This window comes from Pituophis catenifer, unplaced genomic scaffold, assembly GCF_029215685.1.
Source record: "Pituophis catenifer annectens isolate HBS135680 unplaced genomic scaffold, rPitCat1.0.hap2 SCAF_1, whole genome shotgun sequence".
Classification (NCBI taxonomy): Eukaryota; Metazoa; Chordata; class Lepidosauria; order Squamata; family Colubridae; genus Pituophis; species Pituophis catenifer.
In genome coordinates this window covers 118449828-118468693 of record NW_027256881.1, presented here as the reverse complement: position 1 = coordinate 118468693, position 18866 = coordinate 118449828, and the positions used below count along the sequence as shown (strand labels likewise).

The 18866-nt window shown below is 40.1% G+C and overlaps 1 protein-coding gene across 1 annotated transcript; it reads right to left on the bottom strand.

The window, feature by feature from the left end:
• Positions 1-158: 158 nt before the first annotated feature.
• B3GAT2 (beta-1,3-glucuronyltransferase 2) lies at positions 159-18533 on the bottom strand. Its single transcript, XM_070932911.1, has 4 exons — positions 17976-18533; positions 4839-4983; positions 396-544; positions 159-302 (listed from the first exon to the last, which is right to left on the bottom strand). Exons 1-4 carry the CDS (start codon positions 18531-18533, stop codon positions 216-218), a joined length of 939 nt encoding a protein of 312 aa, XP_070789012.1. The 3' UTR covers positions 159-215.
• Positions 18534-18866: the final 333 nt, after the last annotated feature.

Below are 18866 nucleotides of genomic sequence, written 5' to 3'. Positions count from 1 at the left end.
AAGGAAATGGGAACAGTTAGAAAATTAAAGCAGGACAGAGAAATGCATGCAAAGTAAGTGAAGCCTAAGTAGACACGTCTTCAGCTATCTGCCAGTAGTCTTCCATTAGGCTGCCAAAGGCTGCAGTTGTACAATAGCAATTTGTACAGTCTGAATATGGTAAGCATGTCTTGACGCATCCGTTAATTATGGCATGTCCCATTTAGGCCGACGGGTTACACTTCAATTCTGATATTGTCCAGGTGATACTTTGGCTCATTAGCTAGATTTACCTTTTCTGTTCTGGTATGCCATACGAGAACCTGGAAAAAGTTGAACAAAAACATTAGTTGGCATTGATTCTCCACACGTTGACTTCTGGGGACTAACGTCCATTGTGGAAATAACACTGATACCTTTGTGCAGTTGCTGGCTTTGGGCTCCAGTTCCTCCATTGTGGTAATCTGCCTCAGAAAGTCAGATTCCTGCATCCCAGGTTGTGAGCCGTGGCGTCTAAATACAGCTTTGGGGTTGGATAAAATCACCTGAAGGCTTACAGCAAACCCTTCGGAAATCAAATATCAAGAATTAAAATCATTTCATAAACCTTGTATTGAACTCTAGAATTAATTGTGAGGGTGTGTTTAACCCTACCATTTCAAATAAGTTCCCAAGTATTTACTTGGTATCATGCAATGGTCTATCTATCATGTTGTTACGTATGCAAACTGACTGGTGTGCTATAGGCCACGTTTATTCTGAAAAGTCACGAGCTGTGTCCATATCTGTTTAACAACTTTACATGGTTTGTTAAAGTGTAAATAGTGACAGTCATCATAAAACAGAGTTTCCATATGAGCAAAAGGAGAAATGTGAATTTTAAAAAGATGAAACCAACCAATGATTCTTCCCTGAAACCATCTTTGTAATTAATTTAAAATTTAAGCCGAAGGCAAATGTAAATTGTTAAAACAAAAATAAATGTGACCGACTGAATTTACAGACCTTTTTTTTTTTTCATTTTCATTAAAACCAAAACCCATATTATCACTATTTTTAATATGTGAAATAACCTATCCTTAAATGATGTAATTCTTAAGTGATGCAAAACCAGGTTCTTAAAAATTAATGCTCCAACACTGGAGGTTCTTAAGAGGAGTTTGGACAACCCTTTGTCTGAATTAGTGTAGAGATTCGTGCTTGACCAGGGAGTTGGACTAGAAGACCTTCCTTCCAACTCTTGTTATTCCGTAATTCTGTTAATGCTTATTACAGAGTACCTCTGGTTTTATTAGCCTTGCCTTTCAATAATAGCTGATCTGTTGCGAGGAGTGCCTCTCTGTACAGTCACAACTTGCAACCTTTGAGACCTTAACCAAATTATACTTTTGAATGAGACACTAAAACAAAGTATTATATGGTTGGAAAGTAATCTCATTAACTATATTCTATCTTAACTGACTTCAAATGCAAATGCAAATCTCGTTTTTGTCTTGGCTCCACTACTTTTAGAAAAGTAGCCATTTGCTTTCCATTCCCCAAAATAAGCTTAGCCCATAGTCCAGGTAATTTTGTGCAGCTCTGGAATAAAAACGGCATTTCATCCTTAACATTATTTCTGTTAAAAGCTTTTAGCTTAATTATGAGGAGTATCGCAAACATTAGTACCATTTAAATGAATATATTTTGAAAGAATGTTACATTTGAAATGGAGTAATCATATATAATGAGATCCTTGACACCCAGCAACTGTTGGTACTTAAGTTTGAAATTGGTGTGGAGGCGCTTTTAAAAGATGCTTATCACAGTTGAAGACTACAATCTTTATAAGATACCATTGCTGTTAGAAGTCAGAAAGTTCTTAAAAGATACAAGAACAAAAATAGTTGATTCCCTACATTCGTCAGTATTCTTATTCTTGCATCCATTTTGTTAGCTGTAATGGAACCCATCTACAAGAGTTATGAATTAGAAACGACCTGAAATATAAAGAAGTACTGTCATCTGAGTAACACACTGCACAATCTCTTGCGCAACATCTCAGCATCGTATGAGGCTGCAAAGTTTAGTATTGCACCATCTCTTATAGACGTTTTTCACTAGTTCTTCTGAAGTAGCACTTACTCCACTTCCAAATTAAGATCAAAGGGAGAGCTTATAGAGGAAAAGAAGGAAGGTAATTGGACTGACAAGGGAAGGAGAAAGAAAAATTAATTGGAGAACTGTTGCTCCTGACTGATGAACATTACTTTCTTTTTATCATCGAGTTATTACTGGGAGTCTTAGAATTCTGATTGAGTCTCCTATTCACTGTACACAGAACCCCTTACAGCCATTATCCAGACAAGTCGGTAGTCTGCATTCTTTCAAATAAAACTGCAGCTAGAATTAGGTATAGGATAATGGCAGCCTGAAGGCAACCAGTTGGCTTTCAAAACTTAAAAAAGAGTTAAATATACCTTTAATAGTCTTATTGGTTTTAAAAAAATAACAAGAATTAGTACCAGATATTTATGGAATAATGTAACTCTTCCCCTTGAGTGGGAAATTCGAGATGGTCTTGGGTTTCATTTATGAACAACCTACTTAATACAGAAATTAATGTGTGAAATCTGAACTACAATCTGCAACAGTTGTTTTTGCTGCACATAATATGCAGGTAATGAAAATTCTAGAGCTGTTGAAAGAAGTTGAAAAAAAAATAGTGTTATAAACATCCTGGAACATGTCTACAGGAAATCATCTTCACAACTCTGCCAAAAGGGGGGAAAAATCCCCAGGCACTGAGCTCAATTTGAGGGTGTCTTTATTTTTTAATGGGAAGCCACAACTAGTTACAGCTTCCAAAATACACATACAAAATGGCTGTATTCAACTGAGTTTAAATAATATCTTTACCTGGTTTTAGGGTAAGTAAGGTGTTATATAAAAACACCAACCTTCTACTCCATAACCTTGTTCTAGAAACTAACCTGTCAGTGTTATCCTCAAACAACCTGGGACTTTTTGGAGCTAAACTATGTCATCTGAACAAGGTAGGAATACGAATCTGCTCTTCCTACTTCCAAACACCAATAGTTTTATCAGCTTCCTTCATTGGGGCTCTAAGGACTCGGACTGCCAGTTGAGCGGGCCATCAGTTATCAAGGGCCATTAGCACAGGGGATAAATCAGCTCACCAAGGGAGCAGCTTGATCAGGGAAGTCATGCAAATTTAGTCCCTGAGGCATCTTTATGCAGGATTGATGCATATGACATCCTACATTCAATCGGGTTCCAAGTTGGCTTCCGCACAGTATCCCATCTAAGAATGTTGACAGTCACCTCTGACTGAATGCAATCTACAGACCTGATTCACTACTAATGAGGTCATAATGTGATTTGGTTAATTTTGGCATAGTGTATTACATAAATTAGACACTGTTTACAAAGCGTATTTTATGGCTTTGCACATTACTTATTTATTACGATTATTTATATCCTGTCTTTCAATGTAACCATCTTCCCAAAGCAGTTTACAAGCAATATAAACAATTTTAAATGAAGGCAAATACATTTATAGAATCCTTCCCATAGAATAATTTGTAGTAAGAGCCTGAAGAAAGAGAGAATATAAATTGGGGTAATTCAGCAAATTATGGTTTATTCAATCAATATGATTAAACGAACTAGTTTAGGGCATTGGACCATTTCAATTTCCTCACTATTATTCATAATTAAAAAGTACAGAAGCTGGAGCTGGAGTGAAGTAACCCTCAGTAATTCTCCCACTATTGTTATTTTAATTTGCTAAGCATTTTATAGAAAGTTTTTAATAAGTGAGATCATTTCACCAGCAATGCATGAATAAATTGCAAAGCAGGAAATATAAATAATTTGTCTGTATGGCCCCTTCCTCCATGCTCACCACTCTTAGCCACACTCTCACAAATCAAAATGCAAAACTTTTATAGTTGTGCAAGCATAGATTTGTGACTGTATCAAAAGCAATTCAGACAGCACTTGAAATGCCTTTAGCATACACAAGAGACTGACCAAGCATGCAGGCTAACAGATAGAACTATGCAGTCTGTGATACATCTGAAATTGACAAGATTAATTTTTGAAGTGTTCCTGCTTTCCTGGCTATTGTCAATTTCTCCCTTAAGCAAAGCGTTTTCAAGCTATTATGTGCCTACAAGTCACTCTAACCATGTTTTCTGGCAAGTTATGCAAAATTATTCATCTTTTTGATGAACTAGCAGTTTTTACACTTAAAAGTCACAGCAAGGGCCTCTTAGTTGGTGGAATATTGGCAACAATATGCTGCTTTGCAAGGCAGTTTCTAGATTAGGGATCCTAAAAAAAAAGCATCAGCATAGATAGAATAAAACTGGGCTTTGGTGAAGTATTGCGGTATGCTGGCCAAGATGTCTGATTCTTGGGGAATCAGAGAATTCTGTATATCATCTAGATACAAGTAAACCTGGTAGCCTTGGCTGTTCCTTCAGTTCTTTGCTAAAAAATGTTACATGTAGGCTTTCATTGAACAATGAGTGGCGATCTATTAAAAGAGATGGTTAAATGTTGTCGCTCCTGACAATAACAGACAGTTAAAGCTACTAAATTAAAATCCAGAATTTATTAATCCCAGCAATTTCTTCAAACTTCTGCTTGATCCTCTTGTAGATTGGAAAGGTGCCGCTGATAAATAAGCATTTTATAAAAGCTGAAGCTACCAGAATTCTAAGTGACTCTGCTTACCATAAGACCCAGGAGTTTACAGGCTTGTACTTATCACTTCAGTAACGACCATAGAAGTGTTAATATCTAGCCTGCCCGTTCTACCCTAATAGATGAGATTCTGAAGAGATACTCACCTGCCATATCAATGGCGAAAGGCCTACCTGCCCGCCAGCCAGTGTACCAGCCAACCACTTTGCCTTTTTCCACAATTGGGCGCTCATAGCGTCGGCCCCCCACTAGCCCTACGGGCCATACAGAGACTTTGCTAGTGGTACGCATCTAAAGGAAGAAAGCAGAACATCTTTATCAAAACAGGTTCTTTACAAAGACACCATGGAAAGAATAGTCACAATTTTTAATGACAGGGCTCTAAGTATCGTCTCTTTCCTTACCTAATGGCTTCCATCTATATTTTTACTATGAAGTTTCCCAACTCTGCTTCAGGAAAACGTGGTAGCTTCAAGCCTTTCTTCTAAACCAATCTTTCTCATGCTTAGCTACTTTTAAGATATAGCAGCAGGCTGAGTATTGAAATCCACACATCTTTTAAGTTGCCAAGATTCAGAAATGCTGTTCTAAACTTTAATTAGCACGATCAACAATTCTGGGAAATGGGCAAATGAGCAACTGCAGTTAGTTGCAAACAGAAGTAAAGAAGTTTTAGAGCAGGGGTGTCCAACTTTGCCAACTTTAAGACTTGTGGACTTCAACTCCCAGAATTCCCCAGCCAGCGATCTTAAAGTTGCCAAGGTTGGATACCCGTGTTTTAGAGCAGCGGCCCTCAACATTTTAGGCACCAGGGACTGGTTCCGAGGAGAGAGGTTTTCCCATGGACTGGAGGGGACGTGGTTTCACATGTGCCTGCATCCCATGTGTAGGCCTTTGCTTGTTTCCGCAGCCTGTTTCCTGGAATGCCGTGGCCCAGTACTGGTCCACGGACCGGGGATTGGAGACCCTACTTTAGGGGATGACTACAGGAAGCAAGCAGTCAAGCACAATGCTTGGGCGGTTTGTTGTTAAGCGCTAAATTGTTAGATTTATTGCAGTCGCTTTAGCATGATCAGATGGTTTTGGAAATCACATTTATGTGACTTAGATTTAGAGGGGGAAAGTTCAACTTTACTAAATTCAAGATGTGATATCTAGTCTGAAAGGGATATCATAATGGTACAAACTTTTTCTAGATAGAAGATCTCATTAAGAGTCATACTCCAAAATGTAGAGGATGAGTTTATAACAAAAAAAAAGATGTTTTTGTTCATTTCTATTTACATTTAATGATCATAGCAGCTAATTTCACCAGCTAGAAAGTGTGAGACTGAGAGTTGCAGTATCATTTTAGGCATGAAGCTAGTTGGGTGACTTTGGGCCAGTCACTTTCTCTCAGCCTGAGGAAAGAGGCAAGTACAAGCCATTTCTGAAAAACCTTGCCAAAAAAACTGTAGTCTCTGACAATTGGACGTAACTGAATGGAAGAAAAAAAATATAACATTCTATTTTTTCATAGAATTAGGGGAGATCGTTGTAAACTTTTATATTCACAAAATAATAAACGTAATCATTGGCATGAACCTTGGAGATCATGAAGTCTAATCACTTTGCCAGTGCAAGATTCATTTTAAAAACCTATCATTAAAGGATTATGCCAACAATCCATGTCTAGATGTCTTCAAGAGGACTACATTTTGTCATAACTCAGTAAACCATATGGAAGAGCACCAAGGAATATCCCAGAAGACAACAGCAAAACTTTCCTATAAAACTGCCAAGAAAATTACACGGACATGAAGTTGATTCAAAAAAGATATTTTTTAAAGGTTGGTAAACAGATACTTCTTTGTTTTAAATATTTAAGATGTAAACACTATGCCTTGGAAGTATTACCGCCACCAAGGCATTATAAAACATTATGCTAGCCTCTCGTACTTAATAAAATGCAAGAATACAAGCATTTGGGTAAACCTCTCATGCATTATTTAACCTTCCTCGAAAACCAATTTGGTACAGAGCTTTAGAAATATAAAAAAGAGAGCACCATTAAAAAAAAACCTGAATAATCAAAACCTGGTTTACTAACAAATTGAAAAGTATATTCTGCTTCAGCTGATTATATAAAACCAAGATTTTTCCTTAGCTCTTAATGCTTGCTCAGCTTTCAAAGTCCCAATGTAAAGCCATTTTCTTCATTCATTGTGAACATAGACATACTTTCCTGCAGGCCTGTGTATAACAAACATATAGTAGATTATAATAAATATGTCTATAAAAACCTTGAACCAAAGAGCCATCTGGACAATACTGTTTTTCCCCAAAAATAAAACTCTGTCTTATATTTTTTGAACCCCTAAATAAGCGCTTGGCCTTATTTTTGGGGAGGTCTTATTATTTTGGACGCGTGGAGCAAGGCGGGGCTCCTCTTGCCTTCTTACCTGATTTCCAGCTCTGTCTCCCTAACCCTAACCAGACCAGCTGCGCATACATTTAAATATTTTTGGGGGAGGTTTATTTTTGGTGGAGGTCTTATTTTCGTGGGAGGTCTTATTTTCAGGAAAACACTGTAGGTTTTTAACAAAACACCTTTTTAGGTCCCTCTGCTTGGCTTCTACTTTTTTCTATTATTTTGTATGATATTTTCTCCCAGGATTGAAAGCATGAAAGTTTCTTCTTCAGATGAAGCTCTGGACTTTTTCTGAAGAGTCACATTAAAATGAACAAATGACAACCAATTAATGTTACCTTTTGGCTCCTTTGTCATTCAAAAAGGAGCTTCCTTTAATTCAAAGCAATTATTTTCAACAATTCAAGCAATTGTTTCCAATCCAACCTATGCTAATGTTTACACGCCTGTTGCTTTCATATCACTTATTATAGGTAGTCTCCAACTTACAACCATTCTTAACGACGATTAGAAATTATGACACCACTGAAAATAGTCTTATGACTGATCCTTGTATTTATGACCATTGTAACATCCCCACAGTCTTGTGATCAAAATTTGATTGCTTGGCAACAGGCATGTATTTACAACAGTGGCAACGTCCTCTGTTCATGACCTTCCCAGGGGCTTCTAACAAACAAAATCAGTGGGGGGCAGGGAGAGCAGATTCACTTAATATAAAAATCAAATTAATATATAATAAATCAAATTAAATCAAATTAAAATTAATGACTATCAGGAGCCTGAGTGGCGTAGGAGGCTAATGCCTCCTACTAAGGCAGCATCTAACATCCAGCTGCCTGCAATTACTGCAAGTTCAATTCTCACCAGGCTCAAGGTCGACTCAGCCTTCCATCCTTTCTAAGGTAGGTAAAATGAGGACCCGGTTTGTGGGGGCAATAAGCTGACTTTGTATAAAATATACAAGAGTATGAAGGCTATTGCTTAACGCATTGTAAGCCGCCCTGAGTCTCCAGAGAAGGGCGGCATATAAAAATAAATAAATTTTAAAAAATTTCACTCACTTAACAGCTGCAGCAAAAAAATATTGTAAAAACAGGCATGATTCAATAATGCATCCCGTAGCAATAGAAATTCCAGTTCCAATTGTGGTCATAAGTCATTACCAATATACTATAGAGTGGTGCAACTCTTAACAGAAAACTCAGTATCAAGAGCACTATGACTTCATACTCTGTAATGGAATAGTGTCCAGTTCTGGCCCAGATGATTTGAAGTTTAAGGACATATTTAACAAAATGCCAGAAGGTGTACAATGTCTTTGTATCCATTATGGAATTTCTTCACTAGCTACACTCACTGACTCACAGCCTGCCTCCCACCTCAGCTTCCACTTGTACATACTAAACATAACTCCCAGGCTTTGAACTGAAGATAAAGCAGGACAGCAGGCACTGTGGCCTTATTTTTCAGTCAAATGTCTTTTCTCCATAAAAACGGTGATTGATGAGGGTGAAGCATCCATGCCACCGCTCCAATCAAACTCACAGTGCCTTAAGTCGTTTAATGGCATCTCTATGCAGGAATTTGCAACAATTCGTTAGGTATTGTCACAAGACTTGTTCCTCTGGATGATTATGGGGAGAGGGGATGGGGATTATTTGATACAATATGACATGGCACATTACCATTACAGTGTGTAAATCATGGCTTATATTTTGGTATTCCTTGTTTAATCCCAGGTCTGGTGAAAACAAAACAAAACACCATGTCTTGTCCCACAAACCATTATTAAAATAATCTATAGCTTGGTCCAAGGTGTAAATGCAGCTAGATCCTGCAAAAGCTATATTTCAAAGACTTCTTTTCAATAACACCCTTGAGAAGATGAACACTACAACTTGCTGCCTTTATGCATGGGTGTCCCTCAGTTTCTAGAACAGGGGTGTGAAACTGGCGGCCCACGGGCCGGATGAATCACGCATAGGCCACGCCCACCCCAGCTCCACAAACGTGACACAGTGAGTTTGACACCCGTGTTCTAGAGCATTTTTGATAACATTTGAAGGTATCCCAGCTCCAACAGTGGCTTTTCAGCAATAGGAGAGACTAACCACATTAACATCTAAGGTAGGTTGGTCTAATCTGCAACAGTCCTTCCCCTGCACCCACCCAAACAAGTATCAGTGGGGACAAGATAATCTCTAATGAATTCACCCTTCACAATAAATAAATAAATGGCCCTTCACAAAATCTTTTCCTCCAGGTTTCGTAAAGAGCCCTAGAATGGTATCCTGTTTATACTGCTACCTGTATTTGACTTGTAAAAGCTTGGCATTGCAGGAAGCTTGTGAGAACTGGCTTAAGGGATCATGAGTGCAGTGGCTATAAAACATCTGTTAGGCTGCTCACAGTTCTCTAATAGAGCTATTGAGACCAGAGACTGGTACTGCTTCTTAATCAGCTTGTGGGGGAGGAAAGGGAAGAGAAGAGCAACCTGACCTAGGTAACACACCGTCTTCTCTCCATTCTGACTCCAAAATATGAACTAGAAGCCAAGGCCTTTTCTTCTAAATGACTGACTACTGTCTTCTGTGGAGACTTAACAAGTTTCTTAGAGCAAAAGCTCTAATGAGGGAAGAACCAATTGTGTATACAAATGGTGCTTGCTGAATTCCTCTCTCTTTTTAAAGAATGGCTCTCTTTTTAAAGAACGTTTCCTAAGGATGAAAGTGCAACCTTATCCACTACAGAATTCTTGCGTAAAGATAAGTGACAGTAAAGGTCAGGCGAATTCTATTGTATCATCTATTACAGCAACCCTAATACTGCAGTTTTCGTTGTATCGTATTTTATGAATGATCTTAATTCATCCAAAAAAAGTCAATCCATAAGGAAAACACTGGAGATCAATATCTGACATTTTCTAAGACTTAATATGTTTTAGTCCATAAAATGCTAAGAATTTCAAATAAAAAAACTAGAATTAAAGCTTAGCAGCATTAGGTTTGTAGACTTCCTTGGCGATCCATTCCAAAAGCAGGGAGAACTTTTTAAAATATGTGTAAAACATCCTATTTAATTTAAAGCTCCAAAAATTACATTCTCAAAAGGATTTTTTTTGAAGCAAACAATGAATTGGGGGGGGGGCATAAATTAAGTAGGGAAATTTTGAAAGTTAAAATGACAATTTTGAATCAAGTGCAATTGAAGTTCTATAAACAAAAATTTTAACTTCCCAATTGAAAATACAGATAGTCCTCAACATAAAACCACATTGGGAACCAGAATTTCCATTGCTAACCAAGGTGGTTAAGTGAATTGTGCCCAATTTTACAACCTTTTTGTCACAATTGTTAAGCGGATCGTGAAGTTGTTTAGCAAATCCCTTGGTTGCTAAGTGAATCAGTGACTTTGCTTGTTGGAGGCTGGCTGGGAAGATCACAAATGGTGATTATGTGACCACTGGATGCCACAACAGTTGTAAATACAAGCTGTTTGCCAAACATTCACATTTTGTTCACATGACTATGGGGATGCTGCGATGGTAATAAGTGCAAGGATCTGGAGATAATACAAGTGTCATTACATTTTTTACAATAAGTCTCCTTCGCCAAGTAGAACTTGAGGAAATTTTAGTAGCTACTGAATTCAGTTAATTCAACTGAAGTAATACAAACAGGGACCAAAACCACTAGTTAAAAATGACTTCCATTGTGCTGAACTAAAAAATTAACATTTTCTTAAAGGAGTGAACCGATGCTTAAAGAGCAAAGGAAGTGTGAATAATTGAATAATCAGTGTTGGCCTTTACAGATCCATATCCAGCAAGGCCCAAACATGAGAAGATCCATTCATATTTTTATACTTTAAGAATCATGCAGAAATTATCTATTAGTTTTAAATATGAGGGTAGTCTGAGGAAGACTTATTTCATTTATTCTCTGGACAATATTTTATCTACTATGATCCTAAAATGTTGCTTGATCTTTTCATGTCATTGAAAATTAATAAAGTATCTCATGACCTTGTATGTTTTTAAAAACAAGCCTCCATGTTACTTCAACATAAATTTTAAAAAAACCACTGAGAAGCAAGGCAGAACTCATCTTAAGATACTTAAGTTACACTTTCTTACAAAGGGAGACAATAAAAATGAAGCCATATTGGACACCAGCATAACTTACTGCCGACCTAGAGACAAAAGGATGATGACAGGGCCACACACATGTGTGCATGTAAATATGGACCCAGGAGGAAGTTACATCAAGGAGACATCATGAATAGTATTAAAGAAAACTGAGACATGTGCTTGGGATTACCTCATAACCTCTTGGGAGTCAGACAATGCACAATAAAATAAATAATAAATGTTAGGGTCAGCACACATGCCCAGCTTCCTGACTCTCCCTTGGCTTAATTTGCAAGAACATCACCAATCTTTCAGGCCTGATTAGCAGGAAAGAACATCTTAAATGAAGTAGTTGATAAGTGAAACATCACGTTGTGCTACTTAGCAACAGCAGTTTCAGCAGTCCCTGATTATAGTTATTGAGCACCAGGTGGCCATTAAGTGAAGCTCACATGTGACTGTGACTTGCGACCTCCTGATGACTTCCACCTTGACTCTGTTTGTTGGAGGCCTACTGGGAAGGTTGCACATGGTAGTCACATCTCCCATCTCCCGAAAGCTCCCTACACAAATCCAAACCAATCTCAACTTGGTCTCTCCCACCCAGTGGTGAAATCTGAACCGGTTTGCTACTGGTTTGCTGGCCGCACATGTGCACTGCGTGCCAAGTGTGTGCTGTGTGTGTGCATGCGCAGTGCACACCAAACATGCACTGCACATGCACAGTACATGCCAAAAGGAGGCTTGAGAAGGTAAATAGAACAGTGATGGAGGGATCAGCTGTGCCGCGCGATTTAGCTTCACTAGAAAGCAGGATTTCCTGCTTTCTAGCAAAGCTAAACCGCGCGGCACAGCTGATCGCTGGAAATACTGGTTCGGAGGAACTGGTAGCTTTTTAAACCACCGGTTTGACCAAACCGGTAGTTTTTATCACTACCAGTTTGCCCGAACCAGAGTGAACCGGTAACATTTCACCCCTGCTCCCACCCCACCTCTGAGTCTCCATTCTTCCAAAGCAAGGGAAAGCATCACTGAATGTAATGGTATGTGGGAATGTGAGAAAGACCTTTGATTAATGACTTCTCACTTAACAACCGCACCCAGGATTTTTAGAATGGCCATCACTAAACAATGTGGCCATGTGACAGTATGCTTTACAACTGCATCACATCAAGAGCAATTCAGGTCCCAATTGCCATCATAAGCCTAGGACTACCTATAGTTCAGGTAACACTGAAATAATGACAGGTTCTCCATTCCTACAGTATTATATGGAACATATGGGTTCTACCTTTACCAGTAATAAAGTGATGATAGAGCCGTGGTGACACAGTGGTTAGATTGTCAGTATTGCAAGGTAACTCTGCCCATTGCCAGAAGTTCAATTCTCACTGGCTCCTAGGTTGAATCAGCCTGCCATTCTTCCAAGGTCGGTGAAATGAGGACCCACTTATAAGTCTAAGTGCTATTGCCATTGTTATGATTACTAGAAAACAGCAGTTTATCACAAAAGTTCAGTACTTAACAATCTAAAGAATCACTACAGCAATAAAGCCAAATAATCAACAGATACCTCTGGTTTTAGATCATAAATAACATCCTGGTTTTATTCCTTCTACCGTAGTCTTTTAAAATGTTATGCTAGAATTACGTTCTATAATTGGTCTTTCCTATTCTCAAAAGGCAACTTTGAGTTATGTCAGACTATTTACAGATGGTAAGACCGAGACAGAGAACTCAAATTGGAACTACGGAACTCATATTACCATGGCAACCATTCAACCCCAATTCAGGAATTGATCATTAGTATAACAAATGGATAGTGAGGTAGCACAGTCAATCTGTTGTGAACTTTTATCAAAACAAACACATGCAGAGACAAAAATATTATGTACTTTTTCAGATTTGGGGGCAGGAGCTACTATACATTCCACAGAATTCTAGAATTGGAGGGAGCCATTTTGGTTGTTGGGTTTGAGTTAAAGCACTGAAAATATCCAGTAACTAATTTCTTAGTTACTGTTTTATTGTCTTACTGTTAATGATGTTTTTTCATCTAACATTTCTTTGGAATGTGTAATTTAAATTCATTATTTTGTGTCCTGCATTCTTGAATGATTGAGAACAGCTCTTAAATTTCTTTTGTGTGGCATCTTTTCAGATACTTGAAAAGTATCATCTATAAAAATGTTAATGACTATTGATCCCAGGATCAAACCTGATGCAATTCACTTGATAACTCACTTCAGTTTTACAAGGAAGACATTATTGGTGGCTGATATTTGAATGAGCTGTGGTTCACTTGTATAAACATTATCATCCAACCCATATTTAACTAGTTTGCTCATCTGAATGTCAAGGGATACTTTATCAAATATTTTGCAGAAGTCAAGACATTTTCCTTAATTTCTCCAAGGTAATCAACAGACTTTCAACCAAGCCATAAGCAACTTGCTTCAATATCAATGAGATGAAATCCACAAAGTTCTAAACTCATTCAAAAGTCAGAAGATATTCCTAGCCTAGAATCTTAATAAGCCAGAGATAAAATTGTCCTCCATCACCTAACTCTTCACAATTTACAATTGAACCATATCCTATTCTTAAATAAATATGGATGTATAAAGAGGTGCAACATTATATATTTCAGTATTTGAAAATGATCACTAAGCTAAAAATGGTGCAGCTATAATTCTACTATAAAAAGTATGAAACTCTTTTGAGATCCCAAATTATATATTACCATTGTAGAAAACTGTGATCAGTAATACAGTAATTTTAATGTGCTTTATTTTCCAAACAGGTTTGTTAACTAGATTTTCTCCTATTTATCAAATATTCTTGTTCTCACTGGAAACCAAAAGAACTTAGAACAAAAATCTTGTTGTTTGCTTCAGAAAGATAAACTCTTGAATCATCAGAATGGGATATATAATAAAGGAAAAATACAGTATTCCACTCTGCACACTTTCATAGTGTTTTATAGATAAATGAAAATTTAAAAATGCAAAACCAGATATTGCTCCAAAAGAGATGCTCAGTCTTTGTTCCCATTTTTTTTTTAACAGACTCACAGGATAAAGACTCACAGAATTGTGGGAGAAGGTTTAACACTCTCCTCTCCTAAGCAAATTGCTGAGAAAGAGGAAAACCTAGTTAGTTTCCTGCTAAATTTAGTAGCAATAATGCATAAATGCAGGCTGGTTTTGAAGGAGTTTTTTTTTTTTTTTTACTCATTCAGCTTGAAAGCTACAGCTCATAATCCATTCACTAAGAAAAGGCAGAAAAATAGGTCATGAGAATTTAAACATCTTTTCTTTGGTAAGCCTTGATAATGGTCCTGGTGAGGATATAAACAGTCAAAATTGCTTTTGGAAGGATGGGAACATCAATTTCTTCTCATGCACCTATTTTTCAGTTTGACTGGATCCCTGCCAAAAACAGGATATACTCAGAATTTAAGGGTTTTTTTACCCTGAGAGAAAAGCAATACTGCTTTGTAAATAGATTTAGGTTTTGGAGTCAAAAAGGCAGTGACTCAGAAATCTTTACTGTTTCCCAAGCTTTCAGTAGCCAAATACAAATCCTGATGAATGATCAGTTGGAGAAAAACAATTCCCACCTTCTTTCTACTAAGGATGTAAAATGTGCCTGTGACATTCTCAAAGAATTGCCATATATTTCTTTGGAAAGGGTGCCAGATCGATATATTTTCTATATCGATCTGGCACTCTATATCTAGAACAGATCGATCGGTTCTCTTACATCTACTTCAACCTGCCTCTGAACAACAATTCCCAGAGTATCCTGCAGGGGGGAAACAGATCGATATAAAATTGCTTCTGTTCAGGAATGTTCCACAAGCTGTATGCACACTGTGCTCAAACAAACACAATCGACTAACCTGACCAACCTTGTAAGACAAAGTATAGACGTTTCATTACCCAAACTAGGTAACATCATCAGTGCTAGTACATCATTGTACTAGGAAACATCTGCAAGAAAACCACCAAGATCAGAGAAAACCTCATGTCAACCCTGAGGTACAAATGTTTTCCTTTATTGGGACAAAATACACTGAAGACAAGTAAAAAAAAAAAAAAAGCTATCTTTGGCTTTGTATCATCTCAAGTCCCCTCAGGATGGACTCTAGCCTGGAGACTCCAGGACATTCCTAATTAACACCAGGATTCTTTTTCTAGGCAACCATCCGCTGGGCTGCAGCCATCCACCATTTTTGTCTTCTAAGAAAGCCTCTTAGCCCACACGGCGCCCAGAGGCATTCTTAGATGACACCCAATGCCAACACTCGCCTTTGCAATACACCACTCTCCTCTCAAGACACTAAAAAAAAAGGACTGAGATAGAAGCCAAGTGGTCTCTCAAAGCTGTGCAAAAGTGTCCTTTCTTTTGGCAGGGGTTAGTCTTGCAATTTAGCCAATAATTAGCATGCTGAAGGAACTCTCCCTTAAACTCTTGTTTGTTTTTTTCATATAAAAGCCTTGTTGAATTGAAAAAATAAAAAAGAGGAGAGATGGTTTAACAACAGAGAAAAGGCAAGGTTCATCATCACAGATTTACTCAGCCAAGTTCTCAGTGGATCTCTATGGACTCTTTGCTGGTCTTCGCTGCATTTTCATTTATTCAGGCTTTCAAGGAGTGGAGGTTGTCTCTTCTGAGAGTTTTTAATGCCTCAGTATTACTTCAGGCAACCCAATGTGGGAGCAAATAACTGGTTCAAAAAGAAAATGCATCCAGAGGGGAAGATAACTAAGAAATGAACGCCAGAACTTTCCCTGCATTCAAGGCTTCCAAGCAGCCTCCAACAGCTTAATGGGAAAGAAATCCAAAGCAGCTAAGTGTTTTTCTTTTCAGCCACTTTCAATGAAAGCTTCAGAGCACAAAGCTGCCGCACAAGGAAGGGAAGCCAAGCTCTTGAGGGGAGGAGCAGCACCTGCCAAAAGGCAAGCCTGCTGAAAGAGACCCAAACTCATTTAGAACCCTGAACACATATCGGCAGGGTTGAGCAGCCTTCTGAAGAGGCTCTTGGGGACTCGATGTGCTCTGCATCTTTCCGCAGCGCCTAGCTTTAATCTATTGATTCTTAATGCACTTATTTGCAAAAAAAGGAGGAAACTGTTACATGCAGCTGGGGGAGAAAAAAAAAAGAAACTTCCCGCTATTTAGACTCACGAAAGCAGAAAAGAAATGCCACTCAAGGCTGTAGGACACATGAGGATTCACACATAAGGAGATGGGATTTGTAGTACAGATGAAGGAGAGAGGATTTTTTAAATATATATTACAGGGTTTTTCTTGCAATATACAATAGCTGACAAGACAACTCTTGCAAATTGCACACTTTGCTTGCTGAAGTTGATTAATCTTACTTATCCCTGCATGCGTTAAAATTCTCTCCTTTAAAAGGTTTCTTCCTGACAGAGGAAAATGGAGTGGTGGTGGTGGGATTGGTGGGGGCTGGCTAACTCCTCCCTGTTTCTTCCAACTTTTTTCCCAAATATTATTTAAAAGAATAAAACAAAACCTGCTATTGAGAAATGATGGTGAGGAGAAATCCTTTCCATCCATTGCCCTGCTTTCAAGCCTACAATACAGTTCTGTACTGTCAGGAGGTCTCTGCAGAAAAGAAAGTAATCATTCACACACGTAAAGTAAAAAAGAAAAGGATAGAAAGCAAAAATAAGTAATACTTGAAACTATTTTACAAATCTCAAACTCCTACCTTAATTTTGTTTTAATTGTTTGCTTAAATGTAAGGGTTTTTGTGGGAAGTTATGGTACTTCAGCAAGAAAAAAGAAATCAAACTTGATTCTTTAAAAACATCTAGCTGACATTGCCAACACTGCAGAAAAAATGTCTGCATAATACAGCTAAAGGCTTGGGAGATGGAAATAATAAGATGATGCTGAAGAAAAGAGATGAAAGACAATTTGGTGACAAACTGTTCCCTGACACTGCACAAAGGGTATCCCTAATGTTTGAGGCTTTGGCTTGGAGTGAGAAAAGGATACTGCAATTAAATCTAACTGATGTCTAAATTTAAGTGGAAGTTTAAATCTTCAATCTGCAAGAAGGAAGGAAGGAAGGAAGGAAGGAAGGAAGGAAGGAAGAAAGGAAGGAAGGAGGGAGAGAGGGAGGAGAGGAAGGAAGGAGGGAGGGAGGAGAGGGAGGAAAGAAGAGAGGGAGGGAGAGGGAGGGAGGGACAGAGGGAGGAAGGATCTCTGTTAGAGACTTTGTAAATAATAATTTTAAAAAACTATCCCGTTTTTTTACACCTCACAACACTGGTACTGAACTTAAGTTTTACGCCTACGATCTGGTTCCAAGGGGCTGGAGCACAAGAGGATGCGCGGGTCCCATTAGTCGCTTAAGGAAAGCTAACGGGTCAGGCCAGCTGACGAGTCTGGGAGCCTCGTGTGGAGGAAGCCCTGGCTGGACGAGAGAAAAACCACGCGGGATTCAAAGCCGCGGAAGCGCTGGCAGAAGCGCTCATCCAAGAGGCAATTTGAAGGCCGCAAAAGGGAAAGGCGAAAAAGAGTTTTGCCCGACCGGTGCGGAGTTTCTTCTGGAAAAGCGAAACGCTCCTAAACTGGGAGGAAGCACCTAACGGAGCGAGCCCCGTTGAAGTCGGGGTGAAGCGGACACGCCAAGGCGGGCGCCCTCGGTCGATGGGGGGGGACCGGTCCTTAAGCGAACCTCGCCTCTCCCGCCTCCGTTACCTCCTCGAAGAGCTCCAGGCTGTAGGTGTTATCGTCGTCGGCGAAGAAAAGCACCCCCGGCTGAGGGGCCGGCAAATGTTGGTGCCTCTGGCGGATCCAGGCCAAGCCCGCGTTGCGCTGCTCCGTGGCCCTGGGCTGCCCCGGCCGCTTGTACCTGCGCGGCGTCAGCACGTGGAGGTGGGTGCAGGGCGGGCCGCCCCCTCGGCCGAGCCCCGCGGCGAAGCGGCTGACCAGTTCGGTGCCGATCGCCGAGTCTTCCACCAGGATCCAATGCAAGCGCGCCACCTGCCGGAAGGTGTTGGCCAGGCGCGTCAGCTCGGCTTTCTGGACCGGCCGGCTGTAGGTCGGCGTGATGGCATAGATGAGAGGCAGCTGCTGCAGCTCGGCCTCCCGCCACCGAGGCGCCTCCTGGCGAAGCGCGGGCTGCTGCGGCCGCCGGGCGAGATGGGACGACGACGGACGGGGCGGCCGGTTGCCGCCGTCCATGTCCAGCATGAGGATCACCAGCAGCACCCAAGGCAGCAGCACCAAGAAGCGGCTCAAGATCAGCGACTTCATGCTGGCGCCGCCGCGCCGCCCTCCCGCCTCGCCGCCCGGGACGCCGGCGCTACAGCCCTCACAGCAATGGCAGTGGCAGCGGGGGACAGCGGACGCCGGGCTTCCCCCGCCGGCGCCGCGTCCCCCGGCGCGGAGACTCAGCCGGTGCTGCCCTCGCCATGGAGCGGGCGGCAGGGCGCAAGGCGGGAGCCCCGCTTTCCTGGCGCTGGGAAGCTCGGCGCAGCGGAGGCGGACGGGCACCTGGCGAGGAGGGGAGGGGATCGGCCGCCGTGGTCCCAACACTTTGGAGAGGGGGGTGGGTGGGTGGGGGAAGATTGCGCCGCGCTCTGCAAG

Excerpts from the sequence above, each read along its gene's own strand:
- B3GAT2 (XM_070932911.1), bottom strand. The coding sequence starts at position 18,533 with ATGAAGTCGCTGATCTTGAGCCGCTTCTTGGTGCTGCTGCCTTGGGTG. Across the intron at positions 4,984-17,975 it reads GCCTGGAGCTCTTCGAGGAG|ATGCGTACCACTAGCAAAGT; the intron begins GTAACGGAGGCG and ends TTCTTCCTTTAG. Across the intron at positions 545-4,838 it reads TTTCGCCATTGATATGGCAG|GGTTTGCTGTAAGCCTTCAG; the intron begins GTGAGTATCTCT and ends TGATTTCCGAAG.